The sequence below is a fragment of the Etheostoma cragini genome, chromosome 6, assembly GCF_013103735.1.
Source record: "Etheostoma cragini isolate CJK2018 chromosome 6, CSU_Ecrag_1.0, whole genome shotgun sequence".
Lineage (NCBI taxonomy): Eukaryota > Metazoa > Chordata > Actinopteri > Perciformes > Percidae > Etheostoma > Etheostoma cragini.
Window position 1 is genome coordinate 13533334 of NC_048412.1, and position 19677 is coordinate 13553010.

The 19677-nt window shown below is 38.3% G+C and overlaps 2 protein-coding genes across 5 annotated transcripts; one reads left to right on the forward strand and one right to left on the reverse strand.

Moving 5' to 3' along the window:
- The first annotated feature begins 146 nt into the window (after window positions 1-146).
- On the forward strand, window positions 147-5784 carry oprd1b (opioid receptor, delta 1b). The gene is made up of 3 exons (XM_034875157.1): window positions 147-513; window positions 1826-2181; window positions 2400-5784. Exons 1-3 carry the CDS (start codon window positions 275-277, stop codon window positions 2927-2929), a joined length of 1125 nt encoding a protein of 374 aa, XP_034731048.1. The 5' UTR covers window positions 147-274; the 3' UTR covers window positions 2930-5784.
- Window positions 5785-11324: 5540 nt separating this feature from the next.
- Window positions 11325-18996, reverse strand: rcc1 (regulator of chromosome condensation 1). 4 transcript variants are annotated; one of them, XM_034874859.1, is made up of 11 exons: window positions 18883-18958; window positions 18581-18590; window positions 17167-17262; window positions 16689-16876; window positions 16390-16569; window positions 13625-13721; window positions 13400-13522; window positions 13089-13229; window positions 12848-12967; window positions 12320-12472; window positions 11325-12079 (listed from the first exon to the last, which is right to left on the reverse strand). In XM_034874859.1, the coding sequence occupies exons 3-11, from the start codon at window positions 17243-17245 to the stop codon at window positions 11904-11906; spliced, it is 1257 nt and encodes a 418-aa protein (XP_034730750.1). In that variant the 5' UTR covers window positions 17246-17262; window positions 18581-18590; window positions 18883-18958; the 3' UTR covers window positions 11325-11903. The 4 variants fall into 4 exon arrangements, with proteins under 4 accessions (XP_034730750.1, XP_034730747.1, XP_034730749.1 ...); XM_034874856.1 differs by lacking the exon at window positions 18581-18590 and having other exon boundaries at window positions 17167-17263; window positions 18871-18996; XM_034874858.1 differs by lacking the exon at window positions 18581-18590 and having other exon boundaries at window positions 17167-17255; window positions 18871-18992.
- Window positions 18997-19677: the final 681 nt, after the last annotated feature.

Consider the following 19677-nt stretch of genomic DNA (forward strand, 5'->3'; position numbering starts at 1 on the left):
ATATATATATAAATAGATAGATAGATAGATAGATAGATAGATAGATAGATAGATAGATAGATCCTCCGGCAATTACATACATCGCCATCTTAGCCTGCCCAAAACAAAAAGAAAGAAAGAGAGAGTGACAGCGAGTGAGAGTGAGAGCGAGAGAGAGAGAGAGAGAGAGAGAGCATCCTGCTCTGGGCACCTCATTACTAATTTGACAGTCTGTTCTCGTGCGCTCCTGTACCCGCTCTCCATACGCTACAATCTCTCCTGAATTGTTTTAGAAATGGCTTTCCATCCCTACCACGCTTTAGGTGATTTTAACGACTCGGTCTTCATAACTCCTTTCAATGTAACGTTTACCGAGGATCCGCTGCGCGTGCCCTCACCCAACAATGAGACCAGCAAGGCTACTGGCAGGAATACTACAAGTCTCATCATCGCTGTCTGTATCACAGCTCTCTACTCTCTCATCTGTGTGGTCGGACTGCTTGGAAACGTGCTTGTAATGTATGGGGTGGTCAGGTAAGAAACAAACAAAGACCCATACCTATTAAGAAAACACAAAAAAAAGTAAAAGAAAGAAACAAACAAAATTTATTCTTGACTAAGTGGATATTTACAATTATATTTCATTATATTCTTGTTATCAATAAAAAAACGACACACACAACTATGATAGTCATTTTAAAGGATGGAATAAGTCTAGAAAACTGCTATATTACATCATGTCTGATGGTCCTTTGTAATTGCGCACAGACCCAGTGTGTCTGAGAGACACTCTCCAAACCCACACACAAACACACTCACGCCTCCTACACACACAAGAGGGAGGGCGGTGTAATCCAAAGTTTAGTGTTGGAGTGCTAAGTGTTGCTTCAATGCACCAATTACTTTAGTCATTAACGATATAAATGACTCTTTAAAACTCAGATGATTATTTGCAATACAAACCATAACCTGCACATCAGAAGCTATGATTGTGGTAATTGATGTAGATTCTGAGGATTCATGGCACTGGATTTGTTGTTAACCTCTAGCTTAAATGAGCAAGCAATGAGCTGACAACTGGACCTCCAATGGCATCTCCAATGGCACGGTCATCTCACTGAACGGCTTCCTGTGTGAAAGATGAAATATGAGTTTCTGTACTTTTTTTCACTGTCAGAATAATCAAACACAAAAGAGAATGTAAAAGAAATGTTGGCCATTCTCGTGAGTGTGAGATCAGTGTGTAATGTAATACATCCCTTAATGAGGGGCAATTGAGATAATGTAAGTCATTCCTTTGTCTTCCCTTCTCCTTGTAAACCTTGCAATTTAATTAAATTGGATGAACCATTGTCATAAGGGGAACTTATGAATACATATTTTAAACAGCCAGACAGCTGCTCAGCTGGCATTCAGACATGACTGGTCACCGGTAAAAAAAACTACTCTGTGAATCTGGAATCAAGGAGCAGGAATTGACTCATTACATAGCCTGCTGCAGAAGTGCAGTTTAATGGAGGCTTACGGTCACTTTGGCTCTTATGCATTTAGTGTTGTGCCATAAAAACATTGTGTATGTAAAAAGCTCTTTTGTTAGTTCAATATTAATCGAGAGGAAATCTGAGATCATTGGTTTGAGGGAGGAAATGGATTAGATCAAACAATAAATTGGTGTCTACCCTTTAAAGATTTTAATGGAAATTGTGAGTCAGCCCTAGTTGACATCTCCTTTGCAGCACAGCAGTAGGCAGACCTTGAAAAAAATTCCATCTTCTCCAACTAACAAAAGGCCTTCTCAACTGTGACTCAGAATCAATGAAAACATGCTTTTCTTCTAACCAACCAGGTACACCAAGATGAAGACAGCCACCAACATCTACATCTTCAACCTGGCTCTCGCTGATGCTCTCGCCACCAGCACCCTCCCCTTCCAGAGCGCCAAGTACCTGATGAGCACATGGCCCTTTGGGGAGGTGTTGTGTAAAGTGGTCATCGCCATCGACTACTACAACATGTTCACCAGCATCTTCACGCTCACCATGATGAGCGTGGACCGCTACATCGCCGTTTGTCATCCGGTGAGGGCCCTGGACTTTCGCACGCCTACCAAAGCCAAGCTCATCAACATCTGCATCTGGATCCTCTCCTCAGCCTTTGGAGTCCCTGTTATGGTCATGGCTGTTACCAAGGTGACAGACAAAGGTGGGAGATTTCTATTGTTGAAGAATTTTTTTTTGGAAAATTACCATCACTGTGTAAAAACTTCACTTATCTGCGCAAGCTTTTAGTGCCTAAGTGGCAAGTGTTGATCTCGGGGAGTAATCCGGCCCGTAGAAGAGAACATTTGAGTTGGGTTATTAACCTAAATTAGCTTCTCCACATGGCCCTCTAATAAACATGTAATTGTTTTGACTCCTCAGGAAACACTGCCTGTGAACTCAGATTCCCCAAACCTGAGAAGTACTGGGACACAGTAATGAAAATCTGTGTGTTTGTCTTCGCCTTCGTGGTCCCCATCCTGGTCATCACCGTCTGCTACGGACTGATGATCCTGCGGCTCAAGAGTGTCCGTCTGCTCTCCGGCTCCAAAGAGAAGGATAGGAACCTGCGACGGATCACCCGCATGGTCCTGGTGATTGTGGCGGCCTTCATCATCTGTTGGACTCCCATCCACATCTTTATCATTGTCAAGACCATGGTGGATATTGACCGCACGAACCTCCTGGTGGTGGCCAGCTGGCATCTGTGCATCGCGCTGGGATACACCAACAGCAGTCTCAATCCTGTGCTGTACGCCTTCTTGGATGAGAACTTCAAAAGGTGCTTTAGGGATTTCTGCCTGCCCTATCGCTCCCGCCTGGAGCAGAACAGCTTCTCCAGAGCACGCAATAGCGCAAAGGAGCCCGTGTCTATTTGTGCTCCTGCGACAAAACAAAGACCATCGGACTGACTAGGCATGGATCAGTTGGGAGAAAGACCAGATCAGGGGGACCTCCAGACCGAGGTCACACAGTTCTCCACCACAGGAGTCTGAGTCTACAGATGTCTGCTTTTGACCTGCCACTTATGTAAATAATCGATTGTGTTTTTGGTCTTATATAATGAAACTTGTGAGACACAAGTCTTTAACAAACATGCCTGTGTGTGCCTGTGCATAAGGAAGTGGAATGCAGATGTTCATCCTTGGAGTGTGCAAAGCACATGAAAAAAATGCAAACACATATACAGTACAGTCACAAAGTATTGGTATAGTGATATGTCTTTTATTTTGTTGGTTCTGTACAATAAAAAAGTGGGTGTTTGTAGGTCTTCACATCCATATTAGGTGAACAATGAAGGACTCTGTGTATACACAGTCCCACAAAGATCAGATTGTCAAACAGGACATAGATCCTAAACACACAGACAAGTCCACTAAGAAGAGTCTTTTTATGGCCAAGCAGTGGCAGATGTATTTTTGGGCCTGTTAGGCATGTGACTTCAATCCACCAGATAATGTGTTTCACTTGATGAAGACCAGACTGACTATATAAATTAAATTACTACAGAAGTTCTTGTGTAACAGGAAGAAGTGACGACGGCTGCAGAACAGAGCTGGCAGAGGGTCAACGGGGAAGTACTGCTGGCTGCTGATGACTGTGTCACAATCTTCAGCCAATTATTTTCAGATTATTTTCAGCTACATATTACAGATGATGATTTAATTCAGATTTTAAATATCTTGTAAAAACACTTTTTATTCCTTAAAATTAGGAGAGCATTTATAAAGGACTACAATTTAATGATGACACCTTTTAACCACATTCCTAACCGCTTGTGGGCAGAGGGAAAAGCTGTAAACACAAAAATCACCTTTGTATATGGATATGACAAACAGCCTATTTACACATCCAGTAGTTACAGAGCAACATTATCATTCATTTTATGTCATGTTTCTGGCTCTTTAGCTGCTACAAGCTCACCACCAGTTAGTCAATTAGTTAGTCAACTGTTTCTGACTGCTTTCCTGTGTTGTGTTCAATCGTTTTTTGAGAATTTCTTCTGAAAACAACACCATGAGTACAGTGAGAGCAACCCAGAAAAATAAAGTAATAAAGTAAATAGAGTCTACAAACAAAAAACAATAAGCTGAAATATGCTTCAATGCTTTGTACAGTTAAAGGCAACTGCAGAATCTAGTGATAATTCTCATTATGAGTCTTTTTACATTACACACAATCATTCCACCCATTTTTTATATAAAATGTGCTTTTATAGCGTCATTAAACATGACCTTCGATTTAATTTCACGTCCAAATGAGTACAGAGTCAATGCAATGAAAAATGTGCCTCCATCCTTCTACTGTCTGAATGCACTGTTTATCTAGACTGGTGGCAGTATTGTTACTCAACCTCATTAGTAAGATAATGCAAATCCAATAGCGTGAATGTTTAGCTGAGACAATATTTGCTTTGTCCGTGTAATATTTATATTAAAGGATGTATCTAATTTCATACTTGTTCTTGTGATTGAAAGAGGAAAAACACTTTTAAAAGAGATAATTTCATTCTACATGACCACATTTTTTAGTGTCATCCCCCCCTCCCCCCAACATTACATACATTGTGAGAGATCTTTGAAAAAGAAACCTTTAATGACTTGAAAATACGGCCTTCATGATTAAGCAAAGATGACTGACACTTGTGTATATTGTATACTACTGTGTATATTCCCCATGAACATCAGTGTTCAGCTGACTTTGCTTCCCTTACTCAGCTGAAAGTTGACTGAGGAGCTAAAGCAAATGTGTTACTGCTGTTATAATAGTTGTGACTAAATGACCTCAAACTGGCACAGAGGCAAGTCTGAATTGGATCAAACGCATTAGCAGAGAAGAAGCTTCCCACACATTTTACAGCTAATGGACAAGTTTCCACTGAAGATCTTTGTGCACTTGCAGGAAGAGATTAGGGCAATGAGAAGACATTTGATTTGCAGATTTTGGAGAAGAATCAAACAAGATGCCTCTCATCTTGTCAACGCAGCAATGCAGTTTTGTTTGAAAAGACTTCTATATATCAAGTTTAACAATAATATTGTTCTGTCACAGCATATTAAGTGATACAGTGATTCATTTTGTTTCAATGTGCTGTCAAGCTATCAAGCTGTAGTACTATTACGCTTACTTTAAAACCAGTTATTGGAATCAAACAATAAATAACAATGTATTTACAATAAGTGCTATAATTGTAAGTTAAAGCTTTCAAAATCTTATAATAATGAAAACCATCACTTAAGAGCATTTGTAAATGTTTTCTGTAGTTTGCAATATGTTCAGCTGATTGAAAATATGTACCGTAATGCCTTATTCAGCATTATGTTCTTTTTGCAAAAAGTGAATTTTTCTGTTGAGAAAAATAGCAGAAACATTTTATAAAGTAACTTATTGTATTGGTGTAATAACCAATTTAGTCAAGATGTATCTTGTGTTTTAATTTGAAATATAGTTGTAAATAACGTTTCAGTTATTCAGTTCAGTTTTTTTCCAATATTTTGTGTGGTTGTCATTACAAATGTTGTTAACATTTATACTCTTTGTAAATGCCAGTGAGGCCTCATGGGAGTAAAACGTGTGATTTGTTGGTAGAATCAAGAATGGATTATTGATCGAGGTAATGTTGATGTTGTAAATATAACACATCTAAAGTGCACATTTAAATAAAAGCATATGAAATAAGTCAGGGATGACATTGGGGTTTCTAGCCACCAGATGCATTGTGAAATTATCGATGTTTCCAATGTACCAATTAAAAAATGAGGGTCTGATATTATACATATTATATATTTTGTTGACAAATGCATCAGTCTGTATCACAATATTTTCTGACTGCCACACATGTTTTTTTTATAGAAAGCTTGGTATTTTCTGAAAACGGCAGTTTTTACTGAAACTGATTTAATCTTTTTGTCTTTTCACATGATGTGTCGACAATAAGACAATTACAAAAACATCACCAGTAGCATCTTTTTAGCTGAATGACAAATTCACAATACCACTACATCAACGTTTTTGGGACACTCATCTGGGAGGAAAAACAGTATAAAAACAGGATGAAATAAACCACTGTGCTATCTTTTTTTTTTAGATAATTCAGATTATCATTGAAGGTGGATTGTGTATTCTCGACTGCACGGGTCACACTCTGTTTTATATTGTCTATGGTCACATTGCAGTGCACGTCGAGTTACATCAGTCGTCACACATACAGTTGTGTTTGGGCATACTTACTGAGACATTATTACAGAGGCAGTTAACACTTAAATGCCAGTGAGGCCCGAAGAAGATGTGTTGAAAAGACAAATAATTGTGAACATTTTGCATCATGGTCCATGGATTATATGTTGGGCTGTTGTTTCATTTAATTTCTGGCACACATTAAAGGGCTGAAATCAGGACTGATGATGTCTCAGAGAATAGAAACCTTAGGGAATGCATCAGTGAACCTCGTTTCTCTTTCAGAGACGTGTGGATGTTGAAAGACCACTGAAATGATTGGAACGAGAGACCTTTAGTCTGAATATCTCCTATACAAGATGTCAAAGTGGCACAAATGCCATTGAAGATTTTCTATATGCTTTATAGCATACAGTATGTTCCCTATGAAATAAACATGACTTTGACTATTTGTCAATATTATTGTGTAAAAGACAAATGAAACTGGAACAAAATGAATAATTTAGTCAAACACCTGTGCGCTGGCTCCAGATTTGGCTGGACTGCAAGCTGGCATTTTTTTTAAAGTGAATAACAAAGTCCTTTAGTTGTCAGAACAGTTAGATCCAAAGCACTTACTGTCACAACAAAAACTCAAGTGCAACTGTGATCTTTGCCTCATCAAAACTGTTTTTTTTCTCTGAAAGTGCACATACAACAGGTGTTTCCTATCAAACATGTATGTGCTACAGTTACTGTAGAGTAGTTTCCCACCGATAATTAAATGCTCTCATCTACTGACCTAATCTAATGGTACACTCGAACAAATTAACAGTTGGAAACGAGAACAGAGAATTAATCTTGCTGAAGTGTTTATAACAGCTCTCAATGTTGCAGTGCTTCTATTTCCTAAAAGCTCAGAGCATTCAACAGGTTGTTTTCTGTTTCATCTTGATAATAGGATAATACTTATCTTGTGACTTCCCCTGCTTGCTTGTCTGTGCGGAAGACTTTTTTTGCTTGGCCTGTTGGAACACAATTATCTTGTATGACAGCTTGAATAAAAAGCATATCTTGAGTTACATTACATCACAATATTGCAACCCAAAAATCTATCAACACAACAGACGTTGAGGGGTCTGATCAGCAGACATCTATCCTCCATACTGCAAGTCACGCTTTTCAACCAATACAGCATCTTGGCTGACAGTGCACAACCTGCCAGTGCTGAGTCAAACTTATACAATCAAAAGAAAGAAAAGAAAGAAAGAAAGAAAGAAACCCAAAAGGGATTAGCTATGGAGAGGATGATTATGCCGAGATTTTGGTAATGGGTTTGGAAAGTTGGCCCTGCTGCTTTGTGTGACAGGCGCCTGCTGTAACACAGATAATCAGACCTCCTGGTTGCCTGAGGTGCAAAAAGCTCTGAAGTACTTTAACTGGATGTTTCACAAAGCGGCAAATACTCTGGTATTTCCTGCTGAGGAGCAGAAACAGGGATTGAAACTTGGTGCCATCTGTCAGCTGCCAGCTGAGAGTCCTCGGGACTGGGGTGCTGAGGGAAGCTGAGCCTTACTCTATATTTCACTTTAAATTATAATATGTCTTGACCTAGCCTTAATTTGGTACAACCAATTGAATGTGTTACCCAGTTTAAATGTTAATATATTGATGGAACTTCCAATCTGCTCATTGAAGGGCAACTCAACCAATTTTACACATCAAAGTACAGTTTAGTTAACATGATGAAATCTGTGGAGTTAGAAAGAAGTCAGGTTGTCAGACTTCTGTAGTCCTGCTTGAGTTTACATTAAACGTTTTTCTCTTCTGTCCATTGTGAGTTTGAAAATGTTTTTCGGGCTGCAATGCAGAAATCAGTGGAGTACTCTTTTGATGAAACCCTGATGCAGATTTATAAACCATGGCACTGGTGAAAACTGCCTTTTGATGCATCTACTTATGTAACATGTATTTACTACATTGCAAAGCTGAAAGAGAATAAATTCAATACATTTAGACTGAGTAAAACAAAAGGCCCTCCTCTGCTATACCAAAAATATTATAATAAAAATGACAATTACCTTTCCTTTTTCTGACTCCTCTCCTCCACTAATACTGTTTGGACAGTCCCTGTAAGAGTCTGGGCTGGTGAACCTAATTTCTCCACAGGATCCATCCCTTTGTATCAGCTGCTTCCCTCATAGGACCACAATTCTTGTTCTCAGCTCAGCTGTCATCCATAAAGGTAATTTATCTCATCACACTTTAGGTGGACCTAAAGTAATTAGCAAGGAATCAGTATGACACGCATACGAATACATTACAACACATATCCATTTGTGAGTCACACACCAGGGCAATCCTTAGTGGGATTTAATGCTTGTTGTTTTCTGGCCAATGCAACAGTAATATAACTAAGACATGCATCAGCTCCAGAGATTGCCACTTCTTATACACCCTTACACAGCTGTTCCTCTGCTGTGCGGCCCACAAGAAGCCCTCAGCCCACTGGACGAGGAGTCCAATCTATCAAGGCAATCTCAGTAATTACAGATGATGTCCACAGATAATGGAGTAGCAGCCACTTAACAGCAAGAGAGGTACTCATTTGCTACTAGTACCGTATTTGGGTTCCTGTGTTTGAATATCAAAACAAACAACTACTCTGCCATGGCAACAGTTAAGTGTTTCATACATGTAGTACTTCATGCATCCCTGAATATGGCTCATTATGTGCCATAAACTGTCTTCTGGGCCCACATCAAATAGTTTTTGAAATGTCAAGTGTTTTGTATTTGAGGCTAGATTAACTCTCTTTCAATCCATCTGTGTCTTTCTGAATCTAACCTTCACACATAGGCACATGCATTCAAAGGTATCCCGTTTTTCTGTGTGAGAGAGAAAGCGAGTAAGAATGCAATGATTTGGACAACAGGTTCCTGATGGGTCATATTCAACAGCTTCCTATTATGATGGACCGCCAAGAGTCTAGCCTAGAGCGAAGCCTCTCCAAAGCATTTAAATAATCACAAAACTTTGGATTTCTTGATTAAGACGTACTTGAGAAACAGCACTCGGTACAATTTGAAGAGTTAATTAAGAAAGCAGCAGGGTGACTCAAGGGCTGCCACATCCCAATCAAGGCAGAGCTAAATGTCTTCTACTGAGATTATCATTTTACTAACATGATGCTGCTGTTAATGAATACACCATGCAGCCTGTCGCGAGCCTGTTACAGATGTGCAGTGTGATGCATGCATAAAGACAGTGTTACCAAAACAAAAGTGTGTCAATGCATCACGTGCAGCTCAGAGTAGAGCAGCCAATTTCTAGATTAAAGGGTCTCCCTGTGTGGCAGTGCAGGTGCCTGACGCTCATCGGTCCCCTCTGTTGTTTTTTAACGAGTCAATTAGTTAACGAGTAACGAGTTTAGAGCCCACATGTGTCAAGAATAATCCTGTTAATCGCAGGATGTGATTGCTTATCTGACTTCTGATCCTCCAGCTTGTAAAGCTGGTAACAGATGTCAAAGATGAATGCTTTTAACAGCCTCAAAGTTCTCAAAGGTGCGGATTAAATCAGTTCCATTTGTCCACGTCTGCACACAACGACAGAGATGCAACAACTACATTTGAAAAGGTTTAAGAAATGTAAAGGTTTGGAGGCTTCCTAAGATTGTTAAAAAGTGGGTGAATATTGTGCTTTAGTGTTTGATCTTGTAACCGCTCATTACTGAACAAAGGCAACAGATGTATTTTTGTTTGAGTTGCTGCCATTATTAATCATACTAGAAACGGATTATTGCAAAATAGTATGTCAGGTACAGTGCAGTAGGTCTTTGACTGAAGCTTATAACAACTTCATACTCTACATAACCCCTATGCAGAACTTCTCTCAAACACATTTGTAGTACTCATGTCAGGTGTGATGAAGAAAGCTGCATTTCCTTTAACACCCAGAACTATTTCAAATGTTTTCAACTAAAAAAAGAAGAGCAAACACCCCATGGAAGAACAGATGCAGTTGAAACAGAAACTATCATCACTCTTGCTTTTAAAAGACAACCATTACTGATGAACAGTGACCCTTGAAATGTATTCCTGACAAGCAGCGATGCAAAACAAACAAGGGAAGAGGTTCACTATGATAAATGAACAGCTTATGGAAATACTTTAACATTTCAAAGCTTTTTGAGAGGCTTTCTGCCACAAGGACTTTTCACAGCACTTCATTATTGGGCCACTTGGTCAGATGAAAGCAAGGTGAGGCAAGCAGACACTGGGCATTTCACCCCAGACAACACACACAAGCATGGAGCCTTGATGTACTGTATGTAGTTGTACCATCATTTGCATCCTTAAGTGTTTCTCATCCACAGTATGTTCATGACCATATGTGTATGGAATATGTTGTTTGCATACAGAATAAGATAGGGTACAACTGCAAGGATGTATTATTGGTATTGTAGAATACAGTATTGTAAAATAAACCGTAGTTGTAGCCCCTTCTACGCTACACACACAAGAATATATGGTAATATTGCATTTTAGTATTTTTGCATCAAATGAATGGTTTATTATTCAGATATTTAATTCACTTCATTAGACAATACATTCCCATCTTTGTGCTTTCTTGATTGATTTTCTGTTTACTTTTACGGTTTCTCAGCCAATCCTAGACTTCAAACTGTGACATAAACCGAGACTAGCTCTTTGTTTATGAATAATGGACACTTTGTTTTTCACATTATCTGAAATTATTTATGGTGTTCAAGTAATAAACAAAAATGTGCCCATATCCTTAAAAATGGGTATATTAAAAATGAAAATGTTCCAAATATAATTTATATATAATATGTATATATATATATTTTTATATAAAATATTAAAAATTAAAATTAAAAAATTCTATTATTGTCTATTAGTCAGAAAATTATTAAATTCCCATCACAAATGCCTTAAACCAGAGGTAACGTTGTGTTTGGTACAAACAGTCTAAAAACCAAAAATATATTCAGAAGAAAAGCATCAGATGCTCACATCCGAGAAGCTCAAACCAACAACGGTTTGATATTTCTGCACGGAAAATAACTTTCAATTTTCAAAATGGTAACGAATATTTCATGCATTGGATAAGAAAAGGCTTAAAAACTTAAAATTGTATCTTTATTTTTAGACAGACAAAGCAACAAAATGCAGGATACAGTATGTAACCAAATATCCATCCAGTCACAATGGGGTGCCCAAGGTAAATAAACAGTAGTCTCACATATTCAACTCCTTGAGTATAAATGTCCTGTCTAAACCAAGGTCAGTGGGATTATTGCTAAGAAAACCTAACATTAAAAGACTATTGTTTTTGAGAAGTCATTAAAAGGCTTGCACTCTCGTTTCCATTACGTACATGCAGTCACATTCACAAACATCACATATACCATCTTACAGTCATACAAATTACTTTTAATGAAAAGAATTCAAAAGGGAACATCAAAAACTAGATAAAAAAAATAGTCTCTCATTTGTCATGATCTACTGCACATCCTTGAACATTATCCCCCACACTAGAGGAAGAGTTCTCATAAAAAAAAGGGCCAGGAGCTCTTATACTCCATCAGCTCAGCACAAGAAGTCACACATGGATCAACAACCGCCCCAGATTTAGGAATCATGTAAAAGCCCCCCCCCCCCCCTCCCCCTCTCAAAACAGAACAAAAGATGTTCGAGATGGACATCAGCTTTCCTGCTTGTCTTTGACCAAAAGGACTGTGTGCTGCCCTCCACTGGAAGCCATCAGTACTACTCGGTTCTCCAGCTGCTTGCCTGTCATCTTTACAGGGCTCCACTCGTCATCCTCCTCTCCGGTGCCAAGCTGCAGGTTGGTGCCCATGCCCCAGGCATACACAGATCCTAAAATAAGGACAGCCAATCATTTTTTTTTTTGAGTTCTTAGCTTCTTACTAACAGACAGATTCAATTGACATGCAGTTTATTGACACGCAGATTCGAAAAACAATAAAATGCAATTCCTAACAGCGAGAGAACTTGCTGTAATAATGAAAATATATTTTACTTTCAACTTCACTTAAAAATGACCTATTTTTGTGTTTTTCTGACAAAGGGCTAAGCTACACTTGCTTTGTTTCTCACCTTCTCTGGTGACTGCGTAGCTGACAGAAGCCCCGCATGTCAACCCACTGGCCGGCTCCATCCCCTTCACCGGCGTGGGATCACTCATTTCTTCTGCCCCTTGGCCCAAACCAAGACGACCATACTCTGCTCTGCCCAGGCTATACACCTGTCCTAAAAGATGGAGACAGGGATTCATTTATTTAATGTCAAAGTACTTTAGCTTAAACCACCTGGGTCCTTGATGTCCCATACAGTTTCTACTGCACTCCCTTGTAATGATTATTAATATCTTGTTTTATCTATTATGTTTCTCACCCATTTTCAACCAGGATTATATTAAAATTACAAAGAAATTAGGTAATCACTGTCAATATGTAGGACAGGACTCGACAGTGCTGAAACATGACTTGCAACAGTTAAATTAAATTAATTAATTAAATTAAAGTACTATATAAAGCATATATTGTACCTAAGCACTTAAAATCGGTCTTGACAGGATCACAGTCTGATACTCATTTAGTTTTAATATAGTTAGTTGGAGCTTACCTTCAGCATCAAGGCAGAGTGTGTGATGTTGTCCTCCAGAGAATTCCACCCAGGAGGTGGTAGAGTTTTTGAAGCATGTCAGTTTGATTGGGACAAAACACATCCTGGTCTGTTTAGTACCTGAATAAAAAAAAAAAACATGCATGAACAAATAAAAAACACCCACAATTACCTTAGAGCAGAATGTGAGCAAATGACTCAGAGCTAACAGTAAAGTGCCAGATACCAGAGCCATACATACCCAGCTGGTGATAGTTAGAGAGACCAAATCCATAAACATGCCCCTCTTTTGAAAGAGCAAAGGTGAAGTACGCCCCACAAAAGGCATCTGTGAAGTGAACTTTCCCTTTGAGTTTTACCATCTGTGGCTCCAGCAACCGGCCTGAAGTCACAGGACACACAGTCAGCCAAAACGCCACAGCTATACACTTTACACATGAAAACATCTGCTGTTAATCACAAATCAGTATTCTATGTAGTAGTGTATGCAAACTGTACATGTATGTTTCATCATGAGTTGATGCTTTGGCCTTGGAAAGGTGTGTTACTTACTGAGGCCTTTCCTGCCTCCTCTGTTTGAAAAATGCTCAGGCACTCTACCGAGCTGCCCCTGCTCTGCAGTGCCCGATGTGTAGAGATTTCCATCCAGCGTAACCAGTACAAGATGGTCGTTACCTGTTAAAAGGAAGTCATTTGAATAAAACAGAAACAGTGTACGCTGCATAATAACTTCTAACACACAAAAACATCGGAAAAGTAAAGAGAAACTTTTCTTACCTGATGCAATTTTCACGACAGGTTCTGTCATGGGGACTTTGATTGGAATGGTGCATGTTTTCATGGGCTCCAAAAGACCTATTACACCATTGTTATCCTGGGGGGGGAAAGGCCCGGTATATTATTAGTTAAACCCAAAGATCCACAATGCTCTTGTTTCGGAATGTGAAAAAAGGTCAACATGGCTGTAAATAGGACCACTTTGGTCACCAACTTTCTATCTTTCCTATAATTATTTGAATGATCCTTTTACATTGTGACTGTTTTTTCCATGAAAATGTGTATATACACCGTGTAGATTTCTGTAAGCTTGTTTTTTTTGTTTAGGTTTGCTACAACCACATCCCTAGACCTGGATCAGAAAACACAGCATTTGCACATACTTCCATTACGTACTCAGAAGTAATAGTCCTAAATAACTTTTAAGCTGCTGTACTTTTTTGTTTACTTGATTTCTCTTCATTGAATAAAACCCTTGGTGAGTGGACCTAGTGTGGCATGTGTTGACTTCCCAAATTTCTTCTGAATGGAAATTAGCTAATAGAATGTATAATATTCATTTAAATAAAAATAATTCTTATAAATTAGATCTATAAGAATAAAACCATTGTTAACAGGGATTTTATTTATCCCTGTACAGAGGTTACAGTTAATCTTTGCACTGTCAAAAACCATATGGGAATGCACAAGGTAGGCAGAGGTAATAGAGATGTAATTGCCAGTGTGCCACTGAGTATTAATAAGGGAAAAACCCATCAGTAACTTAGCAGGAGGAGTGATAAGGGCTGTGAGATGAAAACAATGAAGAATGGCATGACTAATAGCAGTCGGGGAAGAAAAAAATAAATAAGTAAAAAATAGATATGCATAGTATAGCAATATTTTTTAGTGACAGTACTGTATCGCCAAGGTGCGCCAAGTATTGGGAAAAATTAAAAGTTGGAAAAAAGATTATAAATTGCAATACATTGTACTATGTTTAAAATTGTATCGTGGCGATATTGTATCAAGAGGCGCCTGGTGATTCCCACCCCTAATAACTAAGGATCATCAAACTATGAATGTCTTTACTTTTGTCTTTAATGACTTACAATAAGGTCTGGGAAATAAAATGTAATTACACCTCTAGTTTCTTCCTGCTTCAGTCAGGACGCACTTCAAACGGGCAGCGTCAGCAAAACGATTACATCGTGATAAATATTAATTAAAATGGGAAAATAAATATCTTGATACATTTTTTGCTATATCAACCAGCTCTACTTACAATGTGAAGCTGTTTTTGCCCCAGTCATGTTACATGCTTCAACGATCAGAGATTTATTCATGTACCACATAAAGCAAAGATTACAGAAATCAGAAAGATTTAAAAAACTCTGACTAAGGGAAGAACATTGCTATTAAGCAGATGCAATGAGGGAGGTCTGAGGAAAGAGACACACCATTGCTAAACATCGGCTTGCTAAGTATCAAGACAGTAAAATATTTGTTGGGTGACACTTTAGTGAGATGTTACTGGTTAGATAATGGAGGAGCTGACAGAGAGAGAGCCTGGCGTGTTTGAATAATGCCGATACGACTAGAATAGGCATTATTACAGGAAATGAATCTCGACCTTACATTAAGAAAGGAATAAAATGGAAGACATCCCACTCATAACATAATGGTCAAGTCTATTTTTCTTATAGTTGTGCCAGATCTGTCTGCAGTTGATGGAGCTCTGTGAAGGTGGGGTGGGTGGACAAATGATAGTTATAAAATTAAAAGTATTAATGAAGTTAAAAAAGTGAGAATATATGGGTATTCAAGTTTTCTGCAGAGATAAAATCTTACTGTTAAGTGTGAACTTAAATGAGCTAGGGGCTATTTAGTTTTTCTATTTTGTAGAACTCTTTCAGAGTAGAAAATAGTAAGGCTGCTTTGTCAAAGAGTTGCTCAGACTACTAAAATGATCCATCAGCCACGCTGGGAATATGGATCGACTGAGGGTGAAGTTGGAGGTGGGCAGGAAAAAAAACCCAGAGCAAACAGAGAGTTTATGTAATCAACAAATGAAAGGTTTGATTTGGTTATTGCAAACAGCAATCACACTCGGAGAGTATTTTGCTTATATTAGTGAAATTAGTTTTTTTTACAAATGGGGACACAGGAAAGTGGATGTACATATTGTACATCATGGTTGCAATTTTGTTGACATTGTACTGATTAGAGTTGGACAAAGCCAGAAAGTATAAATATATTTAGACTCAAGGTCTGTTCTAATGAGCTTTGACGTGTTTAAATCAAATAGTCAGCAGGATATTCTGTATAATTTGCTCGAGTTCCAGTTAAGAGAGTTAACTCATAACAGCTTTTATCTTAATGTTTATGTCACATCCAAATCAAATTGGGCTGAAAGGAAATGAGACTGCAAATACCACAGAGATAGAACAAATACATTAAAAGATCAAAATAGATTAATATGGAGTACATTACATATGGATAGAAGGTTTCATATGTTTTTAAGCTGTCTTGTCATTTTATCGGAAAACACTAAAAATCTGAGGAATTCTCGAGGGAATTATGTGAGACCCGCAAACTGCAAATACAGTATGTGTGTGACAGTTAGGTGTATGTGCAATTACGACAGTTCCACTGGTGCTTATACGTTTTTTCAGTGAAGAGGATTAAAAACTTTACAAAAATCACTAGTTTACTAGAAGAAAATCTCTCTTACACACATAAACATGCACACAGGCTTTAGAAGCTTAAAGCAGTAGGTAACTAACCCTGAAGGAGCCCCACATGTACACAGTTCCATCCTCTGTGAGTGCTGCTGTGTGGCTGTCCCCTGCTGACACCTGGACCACCTTCTCCTCCAACGTCACCTTTCCAGGAACCATCTCAGAGCCCTCCTCGCTTGTGTCCCGACCGAGGGCACCTTCATCGTTACAGCCAAAAGTGTAGACCTACAAAAAAAGAAATCATCAGTTTATTTGGGAAACTCAAGAACCTTGGTTAAAATGTTAATGGGAACCATTGCCATACCACTTGAATTTGAAAAGCAAAGAAACAGGTGCCTCCTTACATGACCAGTGACACTGAGGCACACAGTGTGCATGCCCCCAGCCATCACTTGCACAATTTTCTCTGGCAGGGACAAAAGGGCCGGCTTCTTCCTCTCAATGATGTTCTCACCTAGACCCAACTGTCCAACATCTCCCTGGCCCAGAACAAGAACCTGACCTGCCTCCTTTCCATGACTCCTGTGGGAAACTGTTACACACAAACACAATTTCATACTAGTTGTTTAATTTGATCTTAGATGTTTTTAGTCTTACAAGGCCAAACTTTACCGTGGCACAGGAAAAAGGCTATGGTAGATGAGGCTAAGGATGTTAAAACTGTGGTGATGTGACATCATTTCTCCCATAAACTGGGTATGTACTTTAATCTTAACAGCAATTTGAGTGGGTTCTTCAAGATAAAGTAGTTATAGTGTGTGTTTAAATGAGATCTCATTGTCTAGTCCAGTTAACTGTTATGAACCCCCCCCAGTGGTTTACCTTTCACTTTCTTGGGGTCTTTATCATCCTCCACAATAGGCTCAGACTTCCTCTTGGTGGTCGACTTTTTGGCAGGCATGACAGCAACACTTCAGGATTTTTTCAAGGAGGGCAAAACATAAAAGGAGACTGGTGTAAGATTTCCTACAACCTACCATTGGTAAAAGTCGCTTAGGTGCAAGTCACAGAAACCACATTAAAAGTGTTTTTTCTTATCAGAAGAAATGATTGTTTCACAATTTGCAGCACAAATGTAGCAGCAAAGCTTACTAATAAAAGTAGGTAAGAAGCTGTTCGCTGATCAACAATCACCACTTTGATTCCAGAGCTTTCAAAGCAAAGTTAACTGCAACAATGCCTTATCTGGGGCTCAATTTATCACAAAAACTACAAATGCAAAGGGAACTGTGGTTGCCAGCTGAAAGTTACCAGTAGGTATAAACTGACACTTAACAGGATATTTGATTAACTTCGCAAAAATGCCTCATAACTGAATCATAACCTCCGGACCACTTAAAGGCTCTCAAATATCTCCTGCAGGAACTAATACTCATTATATATATATATATATATATATATATATATATATATATATATTTATTTATATTATATTATATTATATTATATATATATTTATTTATATTATATATATATATATATATATTTATTTATATAATATATATATATTTATTTATATTATATATATAGAGAGAGAGAGAGAGAGAGAGAGAGAGAGAATTAGTCCAATTACTGTATTTAACTAAACTTATGTTATGCTTATAAATTCATTAATGTGTCTTTAGTAAGTACCTGGGCCTGGTAATGACTAACGACACACTGCTGCATAATGCCGCCCTACTGCAGTGAGAGAGGCGTTTATTTACACAGGGTCAAGGATGAAATCAAGGCGTCCACCATGGTCTCTCTACTGCAGGTCTGAACTCTTAGTGGCTTTGAGAACGACGGTTATTCATGGTAAGCAATATTGCCTTTTCTATAAACTCACAAACGTTCTGAACGAACAACACAGTCAGTCCTTGTTTTGGTAACTAACATAAACCAGGAGCTGTTGGAGTTCAACAGCTGCCGGAGTCATTTAAGTGGTTGGCACAGTATCAGGTTATTTTACCCCACAGACAGTTGTGCTTCTTCTCCTTCCATTCTGTTGTGAAATGAACGTCCACAAAACAACTGCTGCAACTTAAACTAGAGTGACGCTAAGCTCTTAGTGACACCAATGTACATGTCTAGGAAGGGTGAAGTGATTTAACGTTACAGGCGTTTAAAATAAAACAGCGTGACCTAACGTTGCAGTAACTTAACGTTACCCATGTGTCCTTGCTAACATTTAGACAGCTAGCTAGGTTACCAAACGAGCTGCAAGTTACATGGCTACGCTTCAGTCCCCTTCTTCACTGTAATACAGGCTAGTAATATAGTAGGAATGTATACTGCAACATTTATGTTTTTACCAAATAGAACATGTTAGTTGGCATTGACACTAGCTAACATTAAGGTTCAGAGCTGTTTGCTAGCCAGTGCTAATTGGCTAGCGGCGTTAGCATGACATTCGGGTATGAATGAATTAGCTAGCTAGCTACAATAACGTAATTTATTGAATGAACGGCATAGATATTGCTTAAGCAGTGTGTATTATTGTAGTCTTCCTCAGCGGGACAGTTTATGAGCTGATAATTTACTAACCTGTTGTATGGAGTAGGTTGAAGTTTGCGGTTTGCCTAGCTACAGGTAAATGTGCACAGCCTGTTCCCGGTCTTGAGACACACACCATGCGCACTAAACGCAAGCCGTCCCAGTCTGGAACCCCCTGCTTCCTTAAAGAGACAGCAGCACTCAAATTTGCAGTGGTGGAAGCAGTGATTAGATCATTAAGCTAGTCCTTAGCAGACAAAAGTATTGTATTCATAATATATATCAACCATTAATGTATAAAAGTAAAAATTCAGGTTATGCAGCATGTCTGCTGTGAGTGTTAAATCATACGTTATAGCCTATAACGTTAGCTGATACTGATGACGTATTAACATGTAACGTTAAGTGCTATGTTTCTTTTTTTTTAATAGTTAGGTTGTCTATTTTATATAATGTCTTAATTTAACAGTCTTACATTAACACTGCACATTTGAAATCCAGATGTAAAAAAGGGTCGCCTCACAATTTAAAACTCTGAATGGATGCTGATATTATTCCTAGAATAAAATATTATTTTAATAAAATTATTCGGTCTTTTGGATGTTTTCACCTTGCCATTTTGTATTGCTTTTATATTTATAATAAATTTTGAAGTAACTTGTTTTAAATTAGGTGACTTTTTATGTATCTGTGCATTCGTCTCAAACATACTTATTTAATGAATATTTTCCTATGCTTGAGCACACTAAGTATAGTTTTTTTGCATGATCCCCCACTATGTGCCTGTTTATATTGTGTTGCCACCTGAGGATGCTGGTTTTCCTTATTCATTTAATCTAAATTCTGGTGTTGTTTTGC